The sequence below is a fragment of the Balaenoptera physalus genome (assembly GCF_965194825.1).
Source record: "Balaenoptera physalus genome assembly, chromosome: 19".
Taxonomy (NCBI): domain Eukaryota; kingdom Metazoa; phylum Chordata; class Mammalia; order Artiodactyla; family Balaenopteridae; genus Balaenoptera; species Balaenoptera physalus.
In genome coordinates, this window is record NC_138900.1 from 49,956,957 (window position 1) to 49,974,793 (window position 17,837).

Below are 17,837 nucleotides of genomic sequence, written 5' to 3' on the forward strand. Positions count from 1 at the left end.
GTGAAGGATGCTGCTCTGATCATTCGTGTACAAGTTGCTCTTTCTTTCCCTTAAAGATGAGGATTAAAAAGATATTTAGGGAATTCCCTGGCGGTCCAATGGTTAGGACTCCACGCTTCCACTGCAGGGGGCATGAGTTCAGTCCCTGGTTGGGGAACTAAGATCCCACAAGCCGCACAGCACGGCTGAAAAAAAAAAAGAGAAAGAAGGAAAATTTAAATTCTGAAAGTCATTGATATGGTGCACTGGCTAGACTCCAGGTCACTGTTGAGTAGAAGTGGTGAGAGTGGGCATTCTTGCCTCGATGTTGGGGGAGCAGGGAATACACAGGGCCAACCCCTTTCTGTGTTCATTGTTTCCTTCTGCATCTCTGTCATCTCATCCAGGAACCCATGCGTCATCTTGGACTGGCCCTGTCCTTGATGCCTGTCTGCCTGGGCCCAGCCCTGGGTGGTCTGGCTCCTCAGCATCTGCTGTCTGGTTCTCCTGCCTTTGACACAGACTCCCCCCCTCCTTGCCTGGACTGTAGCAGTGCTCGCGCAAGTCATGTCCTGTCCCCAGCTCCACCTGCAGGTCGCCTCCCTACTTCCTGCATACTTCGGGGATATTTCTTTTTTCTTTTATTCGCCACACCGCGCGGCTTGTGGGATCTCTCAGTTCCCCAGTCAGGGATTGAACGCGGGCCACAGCAGTGAAAGCCCAGAATCCTAATAACCACTAGGCCACCAGGGAACTCCTGAGGGATCTTTCTAAAGCACATTTCTTCTCATATTAAACCCTGATTAAAGCTTTTCGTGATCCCCTCTTGCCTCCAGGGCAGAGTCCAGTCCCCTTTACCTGTCATCAGCTGCCTTTGGTGAGCTGGCTTCTCTCCACCTCTGTGGCCTCGCTCTTTACCGTCCTACCCCACCGGCTCGTCTGACAAGCTCCCAAAAGGGCCTTGCTCTCTTTCACACCCCTGCTTTTGCTTCTGCCCATCCCTCTGCCTGTAATCCCTACTCCTTTGCTTTTCTGTCTCCTGTTCATGCATTTATTCATCTAATCAGCAAACCTTCACTGACCATCTGCTCTGGGCCAGGTACTGTGCTGGGAATACTGTGCTGCCACTTCTCTGTCCCTAATTCTGTGGTCTCCGAGCCTGGTGAAGGAGACAGACCAGCGCTGATAATAAATTGTCATGATAAGGCTTTGAGTAGGGTTTACAGGATGCCATCCTGGAAGCCCTTCCCTGTGCTCTTACCTCTAGAGTCTCTCCACGAGCCCCTTCCTTGCTTCTGTCAGAGCTTACTGCACTCTCTGAGGCCGGCCCCCAGCCTTGTCTGCTACCCCTTCCACTCTGCACTCCTGAGGGCAGGGCTCATGTCTGTTTCTCATCTTTGTATCCTCAAGGGCAGGTGCAGACCTTGACATGCTTGTTGACTGACTGACTGACTGCGTGGGTGAGTGAATGAATGAATGAATGTGCCTGTGAAACTTGTAACCTGTCCTTTGCTCCCCAGCCGAATCCTTCTGACGCCCTGGTCCTGCTTCTTGCTCTGATCGCCAGGTTTCTCTCCTCCTGGGTGAGCCGTTCTTCACCACCAGCCTGCTTCCGTGGCACAACCTGTACTTCTGGTATGTACGGACTGCTGTGGACAGGCACCTGGCGCCTGGCGCTGTGGTGATGCCCCAGGCTGCCTCGCTGCACATGATGGTCGTGGAGTTCAGGGTAGGCCACCCAGAAGTTTTCGGGCGGGGGATGGGGGGGACCTTGTTTTCTTGTAAAGACTTTGGATGCAGATGGAGCAACTAGGGTCTTAATAGTTTGGGCCTCTGTTTTTCTTTGTCATCACACTGCAGGGCTGAATAGAAGAGGCTTGCCTTTGTAAAAATGAAGCACATGAAATGGAAATGGCTGTGTGTTGTCATTTTACAATTATGGCTTATCAGAATAATTTTAAGATATAAATTAAGAGTTTCAGAAGATAAGCTGTGCAGCTTGCTCTGCTCTCATTAAGAGCTGAGGCTCCAGTTCTGTTACCATACCTCACACGCAGCCTGCGCCACGCTGGGCCGAGGGGCCTGGCCCCCGCTTCCTGTTAGTAAAGTGACTGTTCTGGCAAAAAAAAAAAAAAGAGAGCTGAGGCTCCAGTTGTTAAAAGCATTTTGAGATGGGCGAGTCAGCTTCTTTATGCGAGAAAAATTGAAAAGCTTCATTTTAATTTTCTCATCAAAGCAGAACCACAGTCACAAAGTCATTTTGGGAAAGGCATCTTTTATTAAAAGGATTTTGAAATGCTTTTAACCTGAAATGTAGCGTGAACGTCATTTGATATTTCTTTGATAAGAACAGCTTTATCCGTTGGTAGCTTAGTGGTTCCATCACTTAATTTTCTGGGCATTTCTTTTGTGTTATTTATTCACTTGATCAGATTCCATGAAAATTCTGGTTTTCATGGCCAAAGAGGGAATGTGGAGAATGACACTGTTCCTAGGCATATGTCCAAGAGACAGAGGATGCAACGTTGACTGGCCTGAGTGCACCTCTGGTCCCCTCCTGGGATCCTGTCCTCACGCTCTCTTTATAGGTGTAGAGCCTCGAGAACTGGTTGATAGAGCTCTTCCCAATGAACCGGTGTTCAGGATGGACAGGGAGGGAGTTAGAGACACTATCCTGGTAGCTCTGGCCGATTGTCCCTCATAGGAGAGGGCTTGGGATCATGGGAGGCTTTACAGGTTTGAGGAACCATCCTGGGTCGTTGGTGTCTCTGGGTCCCTTCAACTGTGGGCATTTCTTCCAGGCCTGCGGGAGCAGCAAGATGTGCCTCAGGTTTGGACCTGGGGCAGCCCCGCAGCCTGACCTCACTTACCCTTCCTGCTCTTGTCACCACACTTCCGTGTGCCTGGGTGGGCGTGGACATCTCTGTGCTGTCCCACAGAACCCTTGGCGTGCCTGCCCACCCGCCCCCATTGGGTGAGTGCAGATGTTGGTGTGCCCTGGCCGGGTGGGTGTCAGTGAAGGCTGTGCCTTCCTTACAGGACCTGTGGAGGATCCGGAGCCCCTGTGGTGACTGTGAAGGCTTCGATGTGCACATCATGGATGATATGATTAAGGTAGGCAGGGCCACAGCTCCCACCCGCAGTGTCCCACCCACCCACTCCACATGGCCACAGGCTTCTGATGGGGACGTTTGGCTTCCATGGAGGGACCTGGGTTGGGCAGTGCGGGCAGCGTGCAGGGAGCTCCTCTGTTGGGGGCAACAAGGGCAGGTGTATCTGTTCTACTTGGTTCACCATGAGCATGAGAAGCCATTGGGTCTCCAAGTCTGGCTGGTATTAGGCCATTCTAGGCCCTGGGCTGTAACCCCTGAATCAGAATTTTGGGTTGGGGCCCGTCCACCACCAGGCCACTGGAACCATTCCTGCCAATGTCAGCAGCTTGTTCTCTTTTCGGACGGTCTCTCTAGAAGGCAATTTTGGCAACCTTCTGAGCCAGCCATTTTCATTTTGGGGACTCCATTCCGGGGGAAGGTGCTTGAGCATGGAGGGGGGTGGGTTGTGGAAGGAGGGTCCTGCAGGGTTATTTGTACATCAGTAGGGGATCGAGTCAGCCACCAGGGTCTGCATCTCCCAGAACCCAGAGCAGTCTTGAAAGTGCCAGTGATATTTGGCTCGGCCAGGATGGATGTGAAGAGTCATGAGCCCCGTTAGAAGGGCAGGGCAGGGAGCACCATCCCATTTTTATGTATTAAGAAAATTCACACATGTGATAACTGTAAATGGAAAGTAACCTTTAAAAATTGTGTACAATATTAATTTTTTTTAAAATAATAATATAAACTTATTTATTTATTTATTTTTGGCTGTGTTGGGTCTTCGTTGCTGCACACGGGCTTTCTCTAGTTGCGGTGAGCAGGGGCTACTCTTCGTTGCGGTGCACGGGCTTTTATTGCGGAGCACAGGCTCTAGGCGCGTGGGCTTCAGTAGTTGTGGCACGTGGGCTCAGTAGTTGTGGCTTGCGGGCTCTAGAGTGCAGGCTCAGTAGTTGTGGTGCACGGGCTTAGTTGCTCCACGGCCTGTGGGATCTTCCCGGACCAGGGCTCGAACCCATGTCCCCTGCGTTGGCAGGCTGATTCTTAACCAGTGTGCCACCAGGGTAGTCCCCCCAGTTTTTTTTTAATTAGAAAAAAATTTACACATACAGAGAAAAAGGGGTGGAGCAGTGGACACCGAAATGTTAGTTGTGTGATTAGGAAGTGGTTAATATTTTCCTCATTTTGCTTATCTTTCTGTTTATAATTTTCTACAGTGATTGTGGATTACTTGTGTAAACATATTTTAAGTAAATAAATCCAGTGGACATTTTCAGTTTCCATCTTACCTGCCTCTCCACAGCAGACCACTGACTGTTCGATGCTTCTAGAAATCACTGCACACCCGGGCTCCCCCTGGCCACTTCTCAGGCTCCTTCCTGGATTCCTCCCCTCTTCTCATCCCCTAATGTGTCCTGTGTTCTAGGTCTCCCCCAGGCCCCTGCCCAGACCCACATAGCTGTCCCCATCTTCTCTCTTTGCTGGCCAGTGTCTGCATCTCTCCTGAGCTCAGACCAAATAGCTAAGAGCTGTGGATTCTCCACCGAGATGACTTCAGGCACTCTGACCTGATGCTTCCAGAATCCATCTTCTCTTTCCCCTCCCTGAGCCTGGCCCCTTCCAGTGCTCCTGTCCTAGACCTGCTGCCACTTCATACCTGCCTGCTGGGCTCAGGGCCCCAGCAACCTCCCAGACAAGTCTTCGCCTTCCCTTGCAGTTGGTTGTTGGGTTCCATAACCATCAGGTCCTTTGTGAGCCAGTTTTCTTCCCCTGCTGCTGCTGGTCTGGTCTGGTCTGGGGCACTTTGATCTCTCGTTGTCTGACCATGCACCCTCCTGCCTCTCCCAGTCGGCCTTCCTCCGCAGGGAGCCCAGGTGAATTTGTAGATCCAAAGTCCGGCCCTGTCTGTCCCCTGCGGGAAAACCCTGTAAGGCTCCCTGAGCCCCTACTCCCACCCCTGCAGTCACCCCACCACTGCTCGGCCCGCTCTGCGCTGCTCTTCGCCCTTTCCCTGCTGGGCTTTGTCCACTCTCCTCTTTGCTGCTAACTTCTGTGTAACGTTCAAGAGGCAGCCTCGAGATCACCCCTCCGGGCAGCTCTCCTGCCCAGCCCTGTTCTCAGCCGGTCAGTGTCCCCCAGGCACTGTGTTCGCTTGTCTTCCAGTTGTCTCCCTCTAGACTGGGAGCCTTGTATGGGGGTGATCTGGCAGCTGTAGTGCTCAGAAAGGGTCACTGAATGGGCAAGTGTCCAAATGACAGGTGTTTTCATCAGTATAGACAGTTGGTCTTCAAGGTAGCTCGTGAGATGGGCAGTGTCATCCAGTTTTATGTTTTATTTTATTTTACTTTATTTTATTTTATTTATTTTTGGCTGGGTTGGGTCTTCGTTGCTGCGCGTGGGCTTTCTGTAGTTGCGGCGAGCGGAGGGCTACTCTTCGTTGCGGTGCACGGGCTTCAGTAGTTGTGGCTCGCGGTCTCAGTAGTTGTGGCTTGGCGGCTCTGGAGCACAGGCTCAGTAGTTGTGGCGCACGGCCTTAGTTACTCCGCGGCATGTGGGATCTTCCCGGACCAGGAATCGAACCCTGCATTGGCAGGCAGAGTTTTTTGTTTTTTTTTTTTTTAATACGTCTTTTTTTTTAAAGGAACTTACTTACTTATTTATTTACTTATTTATTTATTTACTTACTTATTTACTTACTTATTTGTTTATGTACTTATTTATTTACTTACTTATTTATTGCTGTGTTGGGTCTTCGTTTCTGTGCGAGGGCTTTCTCTAGTTGCGGAAAGCGGGGGCCACTCTTCATTGCGGTGCGCGGGCCTCTCACTATCGCGGCCTCTCTTGTTGCGGAGCACAGACTCCAGACGCGCAGGCTCAGTAGTTGTGGCTCACGGGCCTAGTTGCTCCGCGGCATGTGGGATCTTCCCAGACCAGGGCTCGAACCCGTGTCCCCTGCATTGGCAGGCAGATTCTCAACCACTGCGCCACCAGGGAATTCCTACTCATCCAGGTTTAAAAGGGGGATAATGAAGCTTAGAGTGACTTACCGAGGAAACGGTTTGTGAGTGGTGACAGGAACAGAAGCCAGCTGGTCAAGCTAGGCACCTGTGGTCTTTTGTGAGGACCCACTGCCCCCACGTGACCGTGGCAATTACCCTGAGGGACCAGGGCCATGGAGGTTAGGGGCCACTGGCATAGATAAACTCTGGAGATGAGGACATGAGCCCCTTGTTCCCTGGCCGCCCGGCTCTGTCTCTGCACACCCCTGCCTCCTCTTCCCTTCTCAGCACGCCCTCGACTTCAGGGAGAGCAAGGAGGCTGAGCCCCACCCGCTGTGGGAGTACCCATGCTGCAGCCGCTCCGTGCCCCAGCAGATCCTGACCTTTGATTTTCGGCAGCCAGTCCCCCTGCAGCCCATCTGTGCTGAGGGTGCCATCGAGCTGAGGAGGTGAGTGTGGGCTCCAAGGTGGGGGGAGTGGGGGAAGTGGCAGGGTTGCTTTCTCATAGTTATTGCCCGAGTGGCTGAGCACTTACTTTGGCCACCTTCATGTGGGTGGGATGGCTGTCCTTGTCTCAGCCTTGCCCTTCCTGAAGTAGCCCTGAGTGTATAGTGGGTCCCCACAGCTTCTGGGGGGGAGAGCGAGCCAGAGTGGGCTCTCTCAGATCCTCCCACATCTGAGGCTCCCTTTGAGCTAAGCAGCATGTTACACACAGCTGCAGAGAAATGTGAATTTGGTTGCTATGGTTACCCATTGGCTCATATTCCTGAACTCTCCTGGGAGTTAAAGCAGGTTAGGAATTGGCAGGGGCTGTCATTGTTATGCGTGGTCAGGCCCATCCAGCTCCAGCTCTAGCTCCCTTCATGGGGAGGGGCTGCTTCTTCCTGGAGGGAAAAGCTTTCTTCTAACTGGGTGGAGGCCGTGAGCCCAGAGCCCCTTTGGGCTCCTGTGACAAGGGGGAGGCAGGGCAGTTGCCCATCTGTGCCTGCCATCCAGAGTATCTGGGAGAGATCTTCTAGACTTTGATGCCTGGACTCCTCTCTGAGCCTTCTGAGCCAAACCTTCCTGTGACCTCAGGCCGAGGAGGCTGGTACGGCAGCAAGCTGGCCCTGCCCCAGGGTTACTCTAAGTATTTGGCCAGGCTGTGGGGAGTGAGTGGGAGCTTTGGGTTGTGGCTCTTCTTGCTCAGCATTTTACTGAGTTGCCTTTAGTTAGGTGGAGTGTTAGGAGCCTCCTAACTGGGCAGGATGGAAGTGGAAGAGACGAGAGGTTTCTGAAAAGCAGAGGGGAGCCATGACCATGCTTAGCCAGTCTCTCATGCGGCTGTTTGTTTTTGGCCCAACATTCCCACCCCCCATCCCACCCTCACCCCCAGGCCCGGGAGGAGCCACGGGGCCGTCCTGTGGATGGAATACCACCTGACCCCAGACAGCAGGGTCAGCACCGGCCTCCTGAAGCCTGCGGAGGACAAGGTAGTGCTGTGTGCGCGGGTCCCAGAGTGGGCCGGCCCTGAGAGCAGGTGCTGCCGTGCCACCCGCCTGCGCTCCGGGTGTTCCTGGCACGTTCAGCCAGATGATAACTCCTCAGTGGCCCCAGGTCACCTGGCCCTGAACAGCAGCTTCCCACCGTGAGCTGCCTGGGCTGGAGGCTGGCCAGGAGGGCGTTGGGGTGTCAGAAGCCCTCACCGCCTTCTTGCTGCTGCCCCTGCAGGGGTACTGTTGCTGGAACCCCCACTGCAAGCAGGCCGTGTACTTCTTCAACACCACACTAGACCCCAGAGTGCCACCAGGTGGCCCCCAGACCGTCACCTACACCGTGGAGTTCCACCCCCACACTGGAGATGTCACCGTGGATTTCACGCTCTCAGATGCCCTGGACCGTGGGTGCTGACCCTCACTTGTTGAGAAATAAAGTGGCGGAGGGCGCCAGGCTCTGAATGGTGTGGCTTTCTGTGAAGGAAGGTGAAGATGCCTCTCCTTTCAGGGCCTGGCTTGGCCTCTGGGCTTGGAGGAGACCTCTTCCCTTTTTGTGTTTTTGCACTGCGGCTCCTTGCTCCAGATGTGGTGGGAAGCGGGGATGGCTCTGGAGTTGAGGAGGGGCCAAGGAGCCCACCCTGCAGTGGTTATGAAGTGCTCAGAAAGCTCCAAGGCTACAGCGTCCCTCCTGCCCAACCAGGGAGTGGAGCCAGAGTTGACTGGGCTGGGCAGGTTGGGCTGCTCTTGGCTATGCAGTGCTGGGGCGGGCATGCTGCTCTCGTGGGAGCTGGCCTAGCCTGGCCTGCACTGGGAACCTTTGAGTCCCACCTGCCTGCTTCAGCTAGGAGGGGCTTCTGGGGGCAGAGTCGCTGACTTATGGCTGGGCCCCAGGCCTTGAAGACCCTGGCAGGGCCAGGCTGAGGACCGAGTTCAGACCCTTTCACTTGCTAAGTAGTGGCACCAATCCGCATTTGTAAGGGTCTGGCCTCCATGTGCAGCACCAGCAGGTGACCAAGACCAGCACCTGGACACCAGGCTGCTTTTCAGAGGATAGGGAGGAGGCTGCCCCAAAGCAGTTCCTCAGAGGCAGACCCAGGACACCAGCCATCAGAAGGGAGCCAGGAGGTACGGCCCTTTCCCGTGTGCCCCGCTTCTAGCAGAAGGACCTCGTTCCCTAGAAGTCTGGGGCGGATGGGTATGAGTGCAGTCACCCCGACATTGCCTTGCCAGGGAAGGTCAGAGAGTCCCAAGGAGGCCCCAGCCTTGTTTCTTCCCACACTCGAGGTGCCCTTCTGCTGTTTACTCCCAGTTCCAGAGGGAGTAAGAGAACCCAAGGGGCCTGGTTTCCTGGTGGTTCAGGGCAGACTCAGGCTGTGCCCATCCTGTGGGGAGAGGCAGGAAAGGCAGGCCCCCCACAGTGGTCTCCCCACAGCCCCGCCTGGCCGCCTAGCCCCTTGGAGTCAGAGCAGGGCCCAGCACAGCTTTTCACTTAAATGAGTGGAGAACACCAGCCTTGAGCCTCACAGTTTTATTTTTTCCTCATTATCCATCCTTTCAGCACCAGTAAAGGAAAAAAAAAAAACACCTCTCTTTTCAAAATATTTTATCAGGTGTAAAGATTGTTTTTCTTCTAGGGAAGAATCGTCTGGATATATATTTGATAATGTTCTTACCAAAACCTCAGGTGTGCTTACCATATAAAACCCCTAATGTCCCATGAGGATACAATACAGAAAAAAATACAGAAATTAAAAAAGTCTTTTTTTTCTTTTTTAAAACAGTATTTCTAAATCTCAGCAAGTTAATACAATAGTTAAAAAGCATCAAGATTAATATCCATACTTAAAACTCAAGGTGGTCTGGACAAATGAAATGACCGTTTTCTTCCGAAGTTGACCCCTGCCTCCTGCCTCCTCTGGAGGAGGCTGGGCCCGGGGCAGGTGCGGGGCCTTGGGGATTTGGGTGACCCCTGGTCTGTCCTTCCCAGGCCTAGATGCCACAGAAACATCTGAGATGTTTCTTTTCTTTCTTTTTTAAAAATCGAAATGGAAAAGTCTGGCTTGTACATAGCCCCGGGGGTGCACAGGCTTGATGAAACTCGTGGCTGGGCGATGGCGGCCTCAGCGCTGAGGCCCTGCCAGAGGGCGGTGCGAGGGGAGCGGGGAGCCAGGCCAGTTCTGCTCTGGACACTAGGCAGGCTGGGCAGAGGTGACCTTGTTAGGACAGGAAATGACTGAGGCACAGGGAGGTATGACTTGCCTAAGGCTGCCCTGTGAGTAGGGAGAGAAGCATGGCCCCCTGTGCCTTGGCTCCCCACCAGCTGCCCTGGGAGGCAGGCGGCCCTTCTGAAGGATGGAAGCTGTGCTGGAGTCGCTCTGCTTCAGGAGCCCTGGCCCTGCTTCCGCTGTTGTCCTGGGCACACAGCTGACCCGCAGCCTAGGGGCCTCGGCTCAGGCCCAGACATCTAGGCATCACATCTGCCCCGTTGAGCTCCACCTGTGAGCAGATTCCTGGCTGCTCCTGGGATTGGAGGCCCCTGACCCAGTGAAGCCTAGCCAGGGCCCCGAGAGCCACAGCCTTGGAGGAGGGGTGCAGCAGAGAGCCCAAGGAGGACTACACCCTAGATGGTGAGCAGCCCCTCCTGTCTTGACTTGATGGGTGGGACTGGGGGCGTGGCCAGCGAAGTGCTCCAGGCAGTGAGGCCCTCAGCTCAGCTGCTGCCCCAGCCAGGGGCATGCAGACCAACCAGTGCCACTGTGAGTGTGGCTCTCAGGAGTGTCTTACTCCAGCGCAGGCCTGGCCTCTGGCCTTGGCCCCCTCTTGGTCCCTCTTGCAGCTCAGTGGGTGACAAGGCACAGCGTCAGCTTATAGGCACCAGGAGGCTCCTGGCAGCATGGTCGCGGTGTGTCCCCAGCCTCGTTGGGCAGAACTGGCCTCGAGCCAGGCGTGCACATTGGTTGGGGCGCTGTGAGGAGGGGAGACCATTGGGAGTTGTCAGTAACGGCTCCCAGAGTCGAAGGGGCCTCGCACCTGGAAGCAGACAAAACCCTCCCTGCGTGACTCTGGGGGGCGTCCCCAGGTGAGTTTAAAAAGGCAGGTGGGCAGAGGCAGTGCTGCCGTGGGAAGAGGAGCTGTGGGCTTCACTTGCAGACTCTGCCATGCTGTGCGCATGTGCCCGGGGCTGGCCCTGGTCACATGGTGGCAGAGTGGATGCCAGCCAGTACCACTCCCTGCCTGGGGCGAGCAGTGGCCATTGGCCTTGCCACCCCCAGCCTGCACGCTGGTGAGGGGACAGGCTGCTCTGTGCCTTGGCTTCCAGCCCCTTTGTCCAGGGCCCCCGGATCGGGTTGCTGTTGAGGATGGGCCTGGGAGGACAGAGCCTCAGCCCCACCCAGAGGCAGGTGGACGGTTCCTGAGCTCAGCCAGCACGTGGATGGGGACAGTCCCCAGGAAGATTGGTCCCAAACCAGAAGGGTGTCCGGAGGGGAGACAGGATCAGGCAGAAAGAGGATGTGTTGGTTTTGACAGAAGAGAAGCTACAAATCTATCATTTTCAAAACCAGAAGTCCCCCTCCCCCCTAATGCCATGAGTTGCCCTTTTTCCTGTAAAAAAGTGATGCTCTTTCCTTGGATTCCTGTCTATGGCTTCATTGCCCAGATTGGAGTCTCCAAGGGAGGCTCCAGGCTCTGCTGTGCCTGTCTCAGGAAGAGCAGCGTTCTCCCTCGTGGCTTGCAGACCCTTTAAAGTGAAGGGTTGTTTTTGTTCTTAACTTTTTTGATTTTCTTTTTAAAATGTAATCGCCCTTGAATGCAAGACCCTGGGGAAGAGCCCGGGCTCGCTGGTAACTGGACACAGCCCTCACGGTCCCTGCTCGTGAGCTGTCCAGGCTGGAGGTGGCGAGCCGGCGGCCGTGTGTCCAGGAATGCTTCTTTGGCTGGTTCTGATTGTGTTTGGAGTTTGGCCTTGGGTGAGGCCTGAGTGAGGGGTCTGTGGCTACAGCGTGGCATGTGGCATGCGGGCAGCGTGCATGCGAGGGTGCAGGCATGCGAGACAACATGGCAGCAGACAAAAATAATGAACCCTGGACGAAGCTTGAGAAGAGATATAAAGAGTACAGAAACCCGGTTCTCGTACTAACCCACGGGTTACAAACTAGGTTGTGCTGTAGATTTGTAGAAAATAACGATTTGAAAGAATGGCACTGGTTGGGCAGCCAGGACTCCCAAGGCCAGCCTGACTCCTGTCCATGGCGAGTGCCCAGAGGTGCTGGGCAGCGCTGGTTCCAGCTCACCCAGGACTGGCTGCAGCTCTCCCAGGCCCCTGCCCCCCTCCCCCAGCACGGGTGGTGCTTGCTGGAGGGGACATGGCCAGGGAGGGACTGCGGCTCAGAGGGCTGGCGGAGGCCCTGCTGCTCGTGATGACTTGGCTCGTTTATGCCTCCTCCTCCCCCGCAGACACCATCAGCCGCATGGCCACCGGGAGGTGGTCTGTCAGGCCCGACAGCTGGGTGATGAAACTGAATTCTTCCACCTCCTGGGCGGGGGGAGGAGAAACATCCCAGTTAGACCCAAAGGGCATCCTGTAAAGGAGAGGCCTGGCCCGGACCTTCCTGAAGGCAGAGGGGTGGGAGGATCCATGGGCCCCAAAGGCCTCCTGGATGGGCACGTCCCATGTCCAGAGGAGAGCTCAGTGCTGCCAAGGGGTGCAGGGCTAGGGTCCCCTATCTACAGACACGGCCTGGCTGCCCTGCCCTGCCCAGCCCAGCCCAGCCCAGCCCAGCCCAGACTCACGGCCTTCCAGTCTGGGCACAGCCCCTCCTCCCCGTGCAGCATGTAGTCAATGCGCCTGCCGTTGCCCTTCAGCAGCTCTTTGCGTCCCTTCTGGCCTCCCCCGGGGCTCTTGCTGGTGGGGAAAGCGAGGTACTCGCGACGACCTTCCTCGCTCTCCAGGACCCTGCTCACACAGAAGGCACAGGAAGGCAAGGTGAGCCCCGCCCCCGCTGCGGTCCAGGTCCTGAATGTGGAGCCACGTTCTGCCCACAAGTCAGACCAAACCCCTGCATTTAAGATCTGTCTTCCCTGTGAGCCCCAAAAGGGACTGGGATGGACAGAGACCACGCCCGAGCCTGTGAGTTCCTGACCGACCTGGGCCACTCCAGAATCTGCCTGGGAGTGTCCCGTGTCCACCGTGGGCTGGCAGCACTCGCTTTCCCTTTCTGAACCAGAACGTTGGCACCACCCAGAGCCCCAGTGACCAAGTTGGGGACAGAACTGCCCAGCCCCTCTCCAGGATGGGTTCTGCTCTGAGCTAAGAGTGTCCTGTTGTGGGGAACTTGATCTTTGCAGTGAGCCTCAGGGACCCTCCTCTTCTGGAAGTCCCCAGGCCTCCCATGACTCTTGTTTCAGGTCAGCAGGGGGCCAGGGGAGCCAGGAGAGCAACCAGACCCCATCCCAGGACTGGACTGCTGTGTCGGTCTGTCCCTGAGTGGCTGTGCCATCAAACCTCTGAGCCTCCATTGTCCCCTCTAACACAAGAATGATGACTGTGGCCCCAGAACACTTTGGGGACAAGGTGTGTCAAGAAAGGAACAAGGTAGGATGCGGCTGTCGCCCCATTTCTCAGTGGAAGGAAACTGATAGGAATGCGTATGTGTTGGTCAAGGATCTACAGGGAGGGCAGGGCGCTCAGGTGGAATGTTACACCCTGAGTCTGGGTCTTCTGACTCCTTGACTGCCATCTGCTTCCTGCCAGGTTTCCTCCAGAGCCTGAATATCAGTGGGAAGGAGCCTTCAAGGAACACCCCATCTCAGTGGGCAGATGCAGGCCAATGTTGGGAGTGAGAGGTGCAGCCACCGAGAGACACTACACAGGCCTGCCTGCCCGGCTAACGCCTGGACAAATGGACAGGGCACCTGGACAGGCACAGCCAGCAAACACGGATTTCTGCAGGGTCTTTATCAGCCTTGAGATAAATAACACTAATGACATGCAGAACATCATTATATCTCAGAAATGTAATCCATTACTGTCCTTTGCCTTTGATAATTAATTCCAGCATCAATGATGTAAGAGTTACTGATAGTCATTTTTAAATCATCATCTCATAAAAAGATAATTTTCTAGGCATGGGATGATGTTTCAAATTTAGTCTATAATCTAATTAATTGGCTCAAATTAGCTGCAAGGAGCCATTGCCGTGGCTCTGTGCAGTCTCGGGCTGTGAATTATAAATTGGCTCTGCTGCTGGCCTCTCAACTGTGTCCTTTTTGGAAGTCTCAGGTTCAAGAATGCAGTTTGGCTGGGATGGAACTGTCTCTACTTTGAAAAGGACTGGCTTGTCTTATCTCTGTTCGTGTTTTTATTTGCCTAATGGGTAGCTACCAGCTGCCGGGCTCCTGCAGCAGACGCCAGCCCCAAGGCTCTTCGGCAGGGGTCTCTGCAGCGCTCGGCCTCGCCCTGGGAGATTCTGGTCCTTTTTCCTGTGCCCATGGCAGGCTGGGGCTCAGGGCAGGCCAAGCTCTGGTAGAGTGGACCCGGACTCTGGGTGCTGGTGTAGGAAACACCACCTTGAGGCCCCAGGCCTACTCGGAGGCTTCTTCTTGGTAAGGATACCCCTGGGGCGTGAGGTCCACCACAGCGTCCGCCCACCCCCAGCTTGCATCCCTGAGGCTCTCACAGGCGTCATCCCATGGGGCTGTGCGCTCTTGTCTGCCCGCAGAGCCCATCTCTCCACACCTGTTTCTGGGTTGGTGCTCATCCCAGACCTGGAAGCTGCCTGGATCTGCCTACCCTGCCTGACCATGGCAGCATGGGTGCTGGGTGCTTACTTTTGCAGATTGTCAGGGGTGCACACTTCCTCGTCGTAGAGACCGTCCTTGTCCAATAGGGTACCTGGGGACAAGGGGGTGAGAGTGGTCACTGCGGGAAGGGCCCAGCCAGCCTCAAGGAGGGCTGCCTCCCTGGGGCAGGAGGGGTAGGCCAGGGCTTCTGTGGGCTGGGCAGCTGAGTGCCTCCCCCTCCCCCCAGCAGTGGGGTCTTGGGGGCAGGTCTCTCCGGGAAGCCCGTGGGGTATCAGGCCTCGGCAGTGCCCCTTCCCTGCCCCCGTCCCCCCTCCCCTCCCGCCCCAGAGTCCGTGCCCAGCCCCGGCTCACCGATTGCCCACGGCTTCTCCTCCCCAGGCCCCAGGCGGCAGGGGTCCTTGTAACGTGTAAACAGGGGGTGCTGCTGCTCCAGCTTGTCATCTGTGCAGGGAGGGAGGGAGTGCTGAGGGGCTCCGGGTGTCTGGCCTGTCCTGGAGGGCCACCTGCCCCTGGCTCCGGTCTGACCAGAGTCACCAGGTCCCTGTCCCTCAGGTAACTGCCTCTGGGTGGGGTCTGTGTCCCCAGACAGATGGATCTGTGGTTCATCTGTCACTGGGTTTCTGTGTCCTTGAGAATGCCCCCTCTAACAGCCATCAGAATTGTGCCTGGTGGGACTTTCCTGGTGGTCCAGTGGTTAAGACTCCACGCTCCCAATGCAGGGGGCCCAGGTTCAATCCCGGATCAGGGAACTAGATACTGCATGCCACAACTAAAAGCGCCTGCATGCCACAACTAAAAAAAAGATCCTGCACGCAGCAACAAGATCCCGCGTGCCGCAACTAAGACCTGGCACAGCCAAATAAATAAATGTTTTAAAAAAAAAAAAAATTGTGCCTGGTGCAAAGTAAGAGCTGAATACAAACTTGGTGAGTATCATTAGCTAACCCCATTAGTCTGGGTTTCAGAGGCTCCCAGCCTTCCCTGCCAGAGGTTCATCTGTGGGGCATCTCTTTGTCTCCAGCAAGGTGGCCTCTGAGCTATTTAGGGAGAGCAAGCGCTCTTATTCTAGGATTTCTCGGGGGCAGAGAAATCACAGTCTTGCTAAATGTCCCACCCCCACGCTCTGGAGGAGCAGGAAGTTATTTGAGCTGCCTAACCCCGGTCTTTCCAGCTGTGACTGGAGCCCACGCCTCCCCGAGTGGCCGACCCTAATGGTGAGGAGCACGCCTCACCAGAGGAGCAGTTGTCAAAGTTAAAATCTCCGCAGACGACATCAAACGCCACCAGCTCCTCGGGGTTGGCTGCGCTGGACGAGGAGGTAGATTTTCGGAAATCAGCCAGCCAGTCCTGAAGCATGTTCAGCTGCTCACACCGGATGTCACTGTCCTCTGTGCGGCAGAACCACAGAGAGATGATGAAGCTGCTCCCAGGCCCCAGCCGGGCCAGTCCCAACCCTCTGAGGGGACATTCCCCACCCGCTGAAGCTCGGGCCCCTGGACCCTACCTGGCAGGGCGTGCAGGTGTGTGCAGGAGATGTACCCGACAATTCTTTGGTCGTGAGGTGTATTTCCTACCTGCACCTGTAGGGGAGGAAGCGAGGTGTTGGTGATGAGGCCTGTGAGTTATGAGTTACTGCTCTGAGCACAAGGGGACACTGGCGACTCCTGCCCCCAGCCAGGTCAAACCCTCAGAAGCCCAGCTCTTTCGACTCCTGGCTAGACCGGGGCCCCGGGAAGAACAGCACATGTCCTGCTTCTAGGAGCTTCTGCTTCAGTGTGGGAGGCAGATGCATGAAGAAGTACCAGCCTGTGGCATGGTGAGTGCCACCGACAATTCAGGCACGGTTTTATAGGAGGAGAGATGCAGAAATTGCTCCCCACACCCCTGCTGTCTCCTGGTGACCAGAAGGTCCACATGGATGACCCTCAAGTGCCAGCCCCTTGGTTCTTTGTCCACTCCTGCCTGGTGGCTCTTTCCTCCTCCCCTTGGTCACACCCTGGACCTGATCATGGCTTGGAGCCCATCCCTGTGAAGTCTGAATCAGGCTCCCCTCTGGGATGTGGTGCAGCCACAAAGCCCACCACCCTCCTCCACTGTGAGAGGCCTTGGACCTTGCCTTCGGCTCTGTCTTCCCAGTCTCTGCCTCTCTGGCTTCATGAGCAGTCATTTTAGCTGCTTTTTGATTGTGGTCCCCTGTTAGTCCCCAGATCTGGGATGACAGCTGTGGCCGGTGTCACCATGGCACCTATGTCATAGCTGACCCCAGGCACCCCATGGCCTCCATCCTGAGCCCAGTCCTCCTTCCTCCACAGGGGCTTCTTCACGCTGTACCCTCCCCAACCTCGGTCCTTGCCTCCTGCTCACCTCCTTCACTGGAGACAGCGTCCCTGGCAGGTGGAGTGGGGCCGAGGGCTCCTCCCTGACTCCCTGCCCAATTGCAGGTGACCCTGGCAGACTGTTTCCACGGGTTGGCGTAATGAAAACGAGCATCTCAGTTGTACAGCACAGACAACTCGGCCCCCAGTGGTGAGCCTGGTGCAAGCCTGAGCCCTTGTCGGGCTGTGGTCAGGGAGGGGAGGGTTGGCCACCCAGCCTGCGGGTTCTCAGGCCCACTGCTGGAGGCTGTGACAGGAGAGTCCCTCCTGGCGTGCTCCCCAGACCGTCCTTGGGTGCCCTTCCCAGAGGCCTCTGGTTGGATCCACATCCTCTTCCTCTCTGGGCTTTCCTCCCATCTGAGCCTCAGCTGTCTTCCCCATATTTCACTAATCTATTTCAGACTGGGTTTCGTATGATGATGAGACCCTGGACCTCGGGAAGTCTCCAGGGAGGGTGACTGTAGAGGCCAGTTCTTGGCTGAGGTGCATGCAGCAGCAGCACGGGTGCCCCTGGTCTCTGCTGAGGGTAGCTCTGCCCGTCCTCCAGCTAACAGTGGCCTGGACTCATCACGGGCCCTCTGCTCTGAGAGCCTCGGGAGGCTTCCATCCTTCTTTCTGCTGCTGAAGTCAGGTTGGTATTATTCTCCTCCATGAGGTCTTTCTCGTCATCAAACACCCTTAGCTTTCTACAGCTCTTCATCCCCTTTCCCAGCCTGGATAGATGCACATCTTTCCTTTTCCAGTGCCCAGGCAGATGAATGTCTGGTTACTTGATAATGGGCCTGGATTTGGGGCTGTTTATAAGCTCATATGTTCACCATTCACTTTTTGCCCATATTCCAGGCCCAGACCTTGGCCCAATGGTACCCCCAACCCTGGAATCCCTTGGAAATTACACACCATTGGTTCCCCCTGTTGCAAAACCACAACACAGCTTTAAAACCACAGTGCCCCCAGAGGCCACACGATGGTGCTGTCTGCATCCTCAGGCCAAGAGTCTGTTCCCTCCTCTATAATATTCACACTGTGAGCACCATGCCTAGCGCTTCACAGATGCGGCCTTACTAGAGCCTCACAACAACTATGAGGATTATACTAAAATTACGCCATCAGTGG

The 17,837-nt window shown here is 55.5% G+C and overlaps 2 protein-coding genes across 8 annotated transcripts in view; one reads left to right on the top strand and one right to left on the bottom strand.

Annotated features, from left to right (window-relative positions):
* The window catches only part of PRMT7 (protein arginine methyltransferase 7), a 51,061-nt gene extending 43,054 nt beyond the window's left edge, over positions 1 to 8,007 (top strand). For all 3 annotated transcript variants that reach the window (XM_082436050.1, XM_082436051.1, XM_082436052.1), the window contains 5 exons: positions 1,547 to 1,708; positions 3,019 to 3,093; positions 6,359 to 6,519; positions 7,446 to 7,542; positions 7,781 to 8,007. In XM_082436050.1, coding sequence (XP_082292176.1) covers positions 1,547 to 1,708; positions 3,019 to 3,093; positions 6,359 to 6,519; positions 7,446 to 7,542; positions 7,781 to 7,960 — 675 coding nt within the window. In that variant the 3' untranslated portion in view covers positions 7,961 to 8,007. The remainder of the gene's footprint in view (positions 1 to 1,546; positions 1,709 to 3,018; positions 3,094 to 6,358; positions 6,520 to 7,445; positions 7,543 to 7,780) is intronic.
* Positions 8,008 to 8,148: 141 nt separating this feature from the next.
* Positions 8,149 to 17,837, bottom strand: part of SMPD3 (sphingomyelin phosphodiesterase 3) — a 29,795-nt gene continuing 20,106 nt past the window's right edge. For 4 of the 5 annotated variants that reach the window (XM_082436068.1, XM_082436067.1, XM_082436066.1 and 1 more), the window contains 6 exons: positions 15,851 to 15,926; positions 15,579 to 15,734; positions 14,698 to 14,787; positions 14,374 to 14,437; positions 12,337 to 12,499; positions 8,149 to 12,079 (listed from right to left, as the gene is read on the bottom strand). In XM_082436068.1, the coding sequence (XP_082292194.1) occupies positions 11,978 to 12,079; positions 12,337 to 12,499; positions 14,374 to 14,437; positions 14,698 to 14,787; positions 15,579 to 15,734; positions 15,851 to 15,926 (651 nt within the window). In that variant the 3' untranslated portion in view covers positions 8,149 to 11,977. The remainder of the gene's footprint in view (positions 12,080 to 12,336; positions 12,500 to 14,373; positions 14,438 to 14,697; positions 14,788 to 15,578; positions 15,735 to 15,850; positions 15,927 to 17,837) is intronic. The other variant, XM_082436070.1, reaches the window with a different exon arrangement.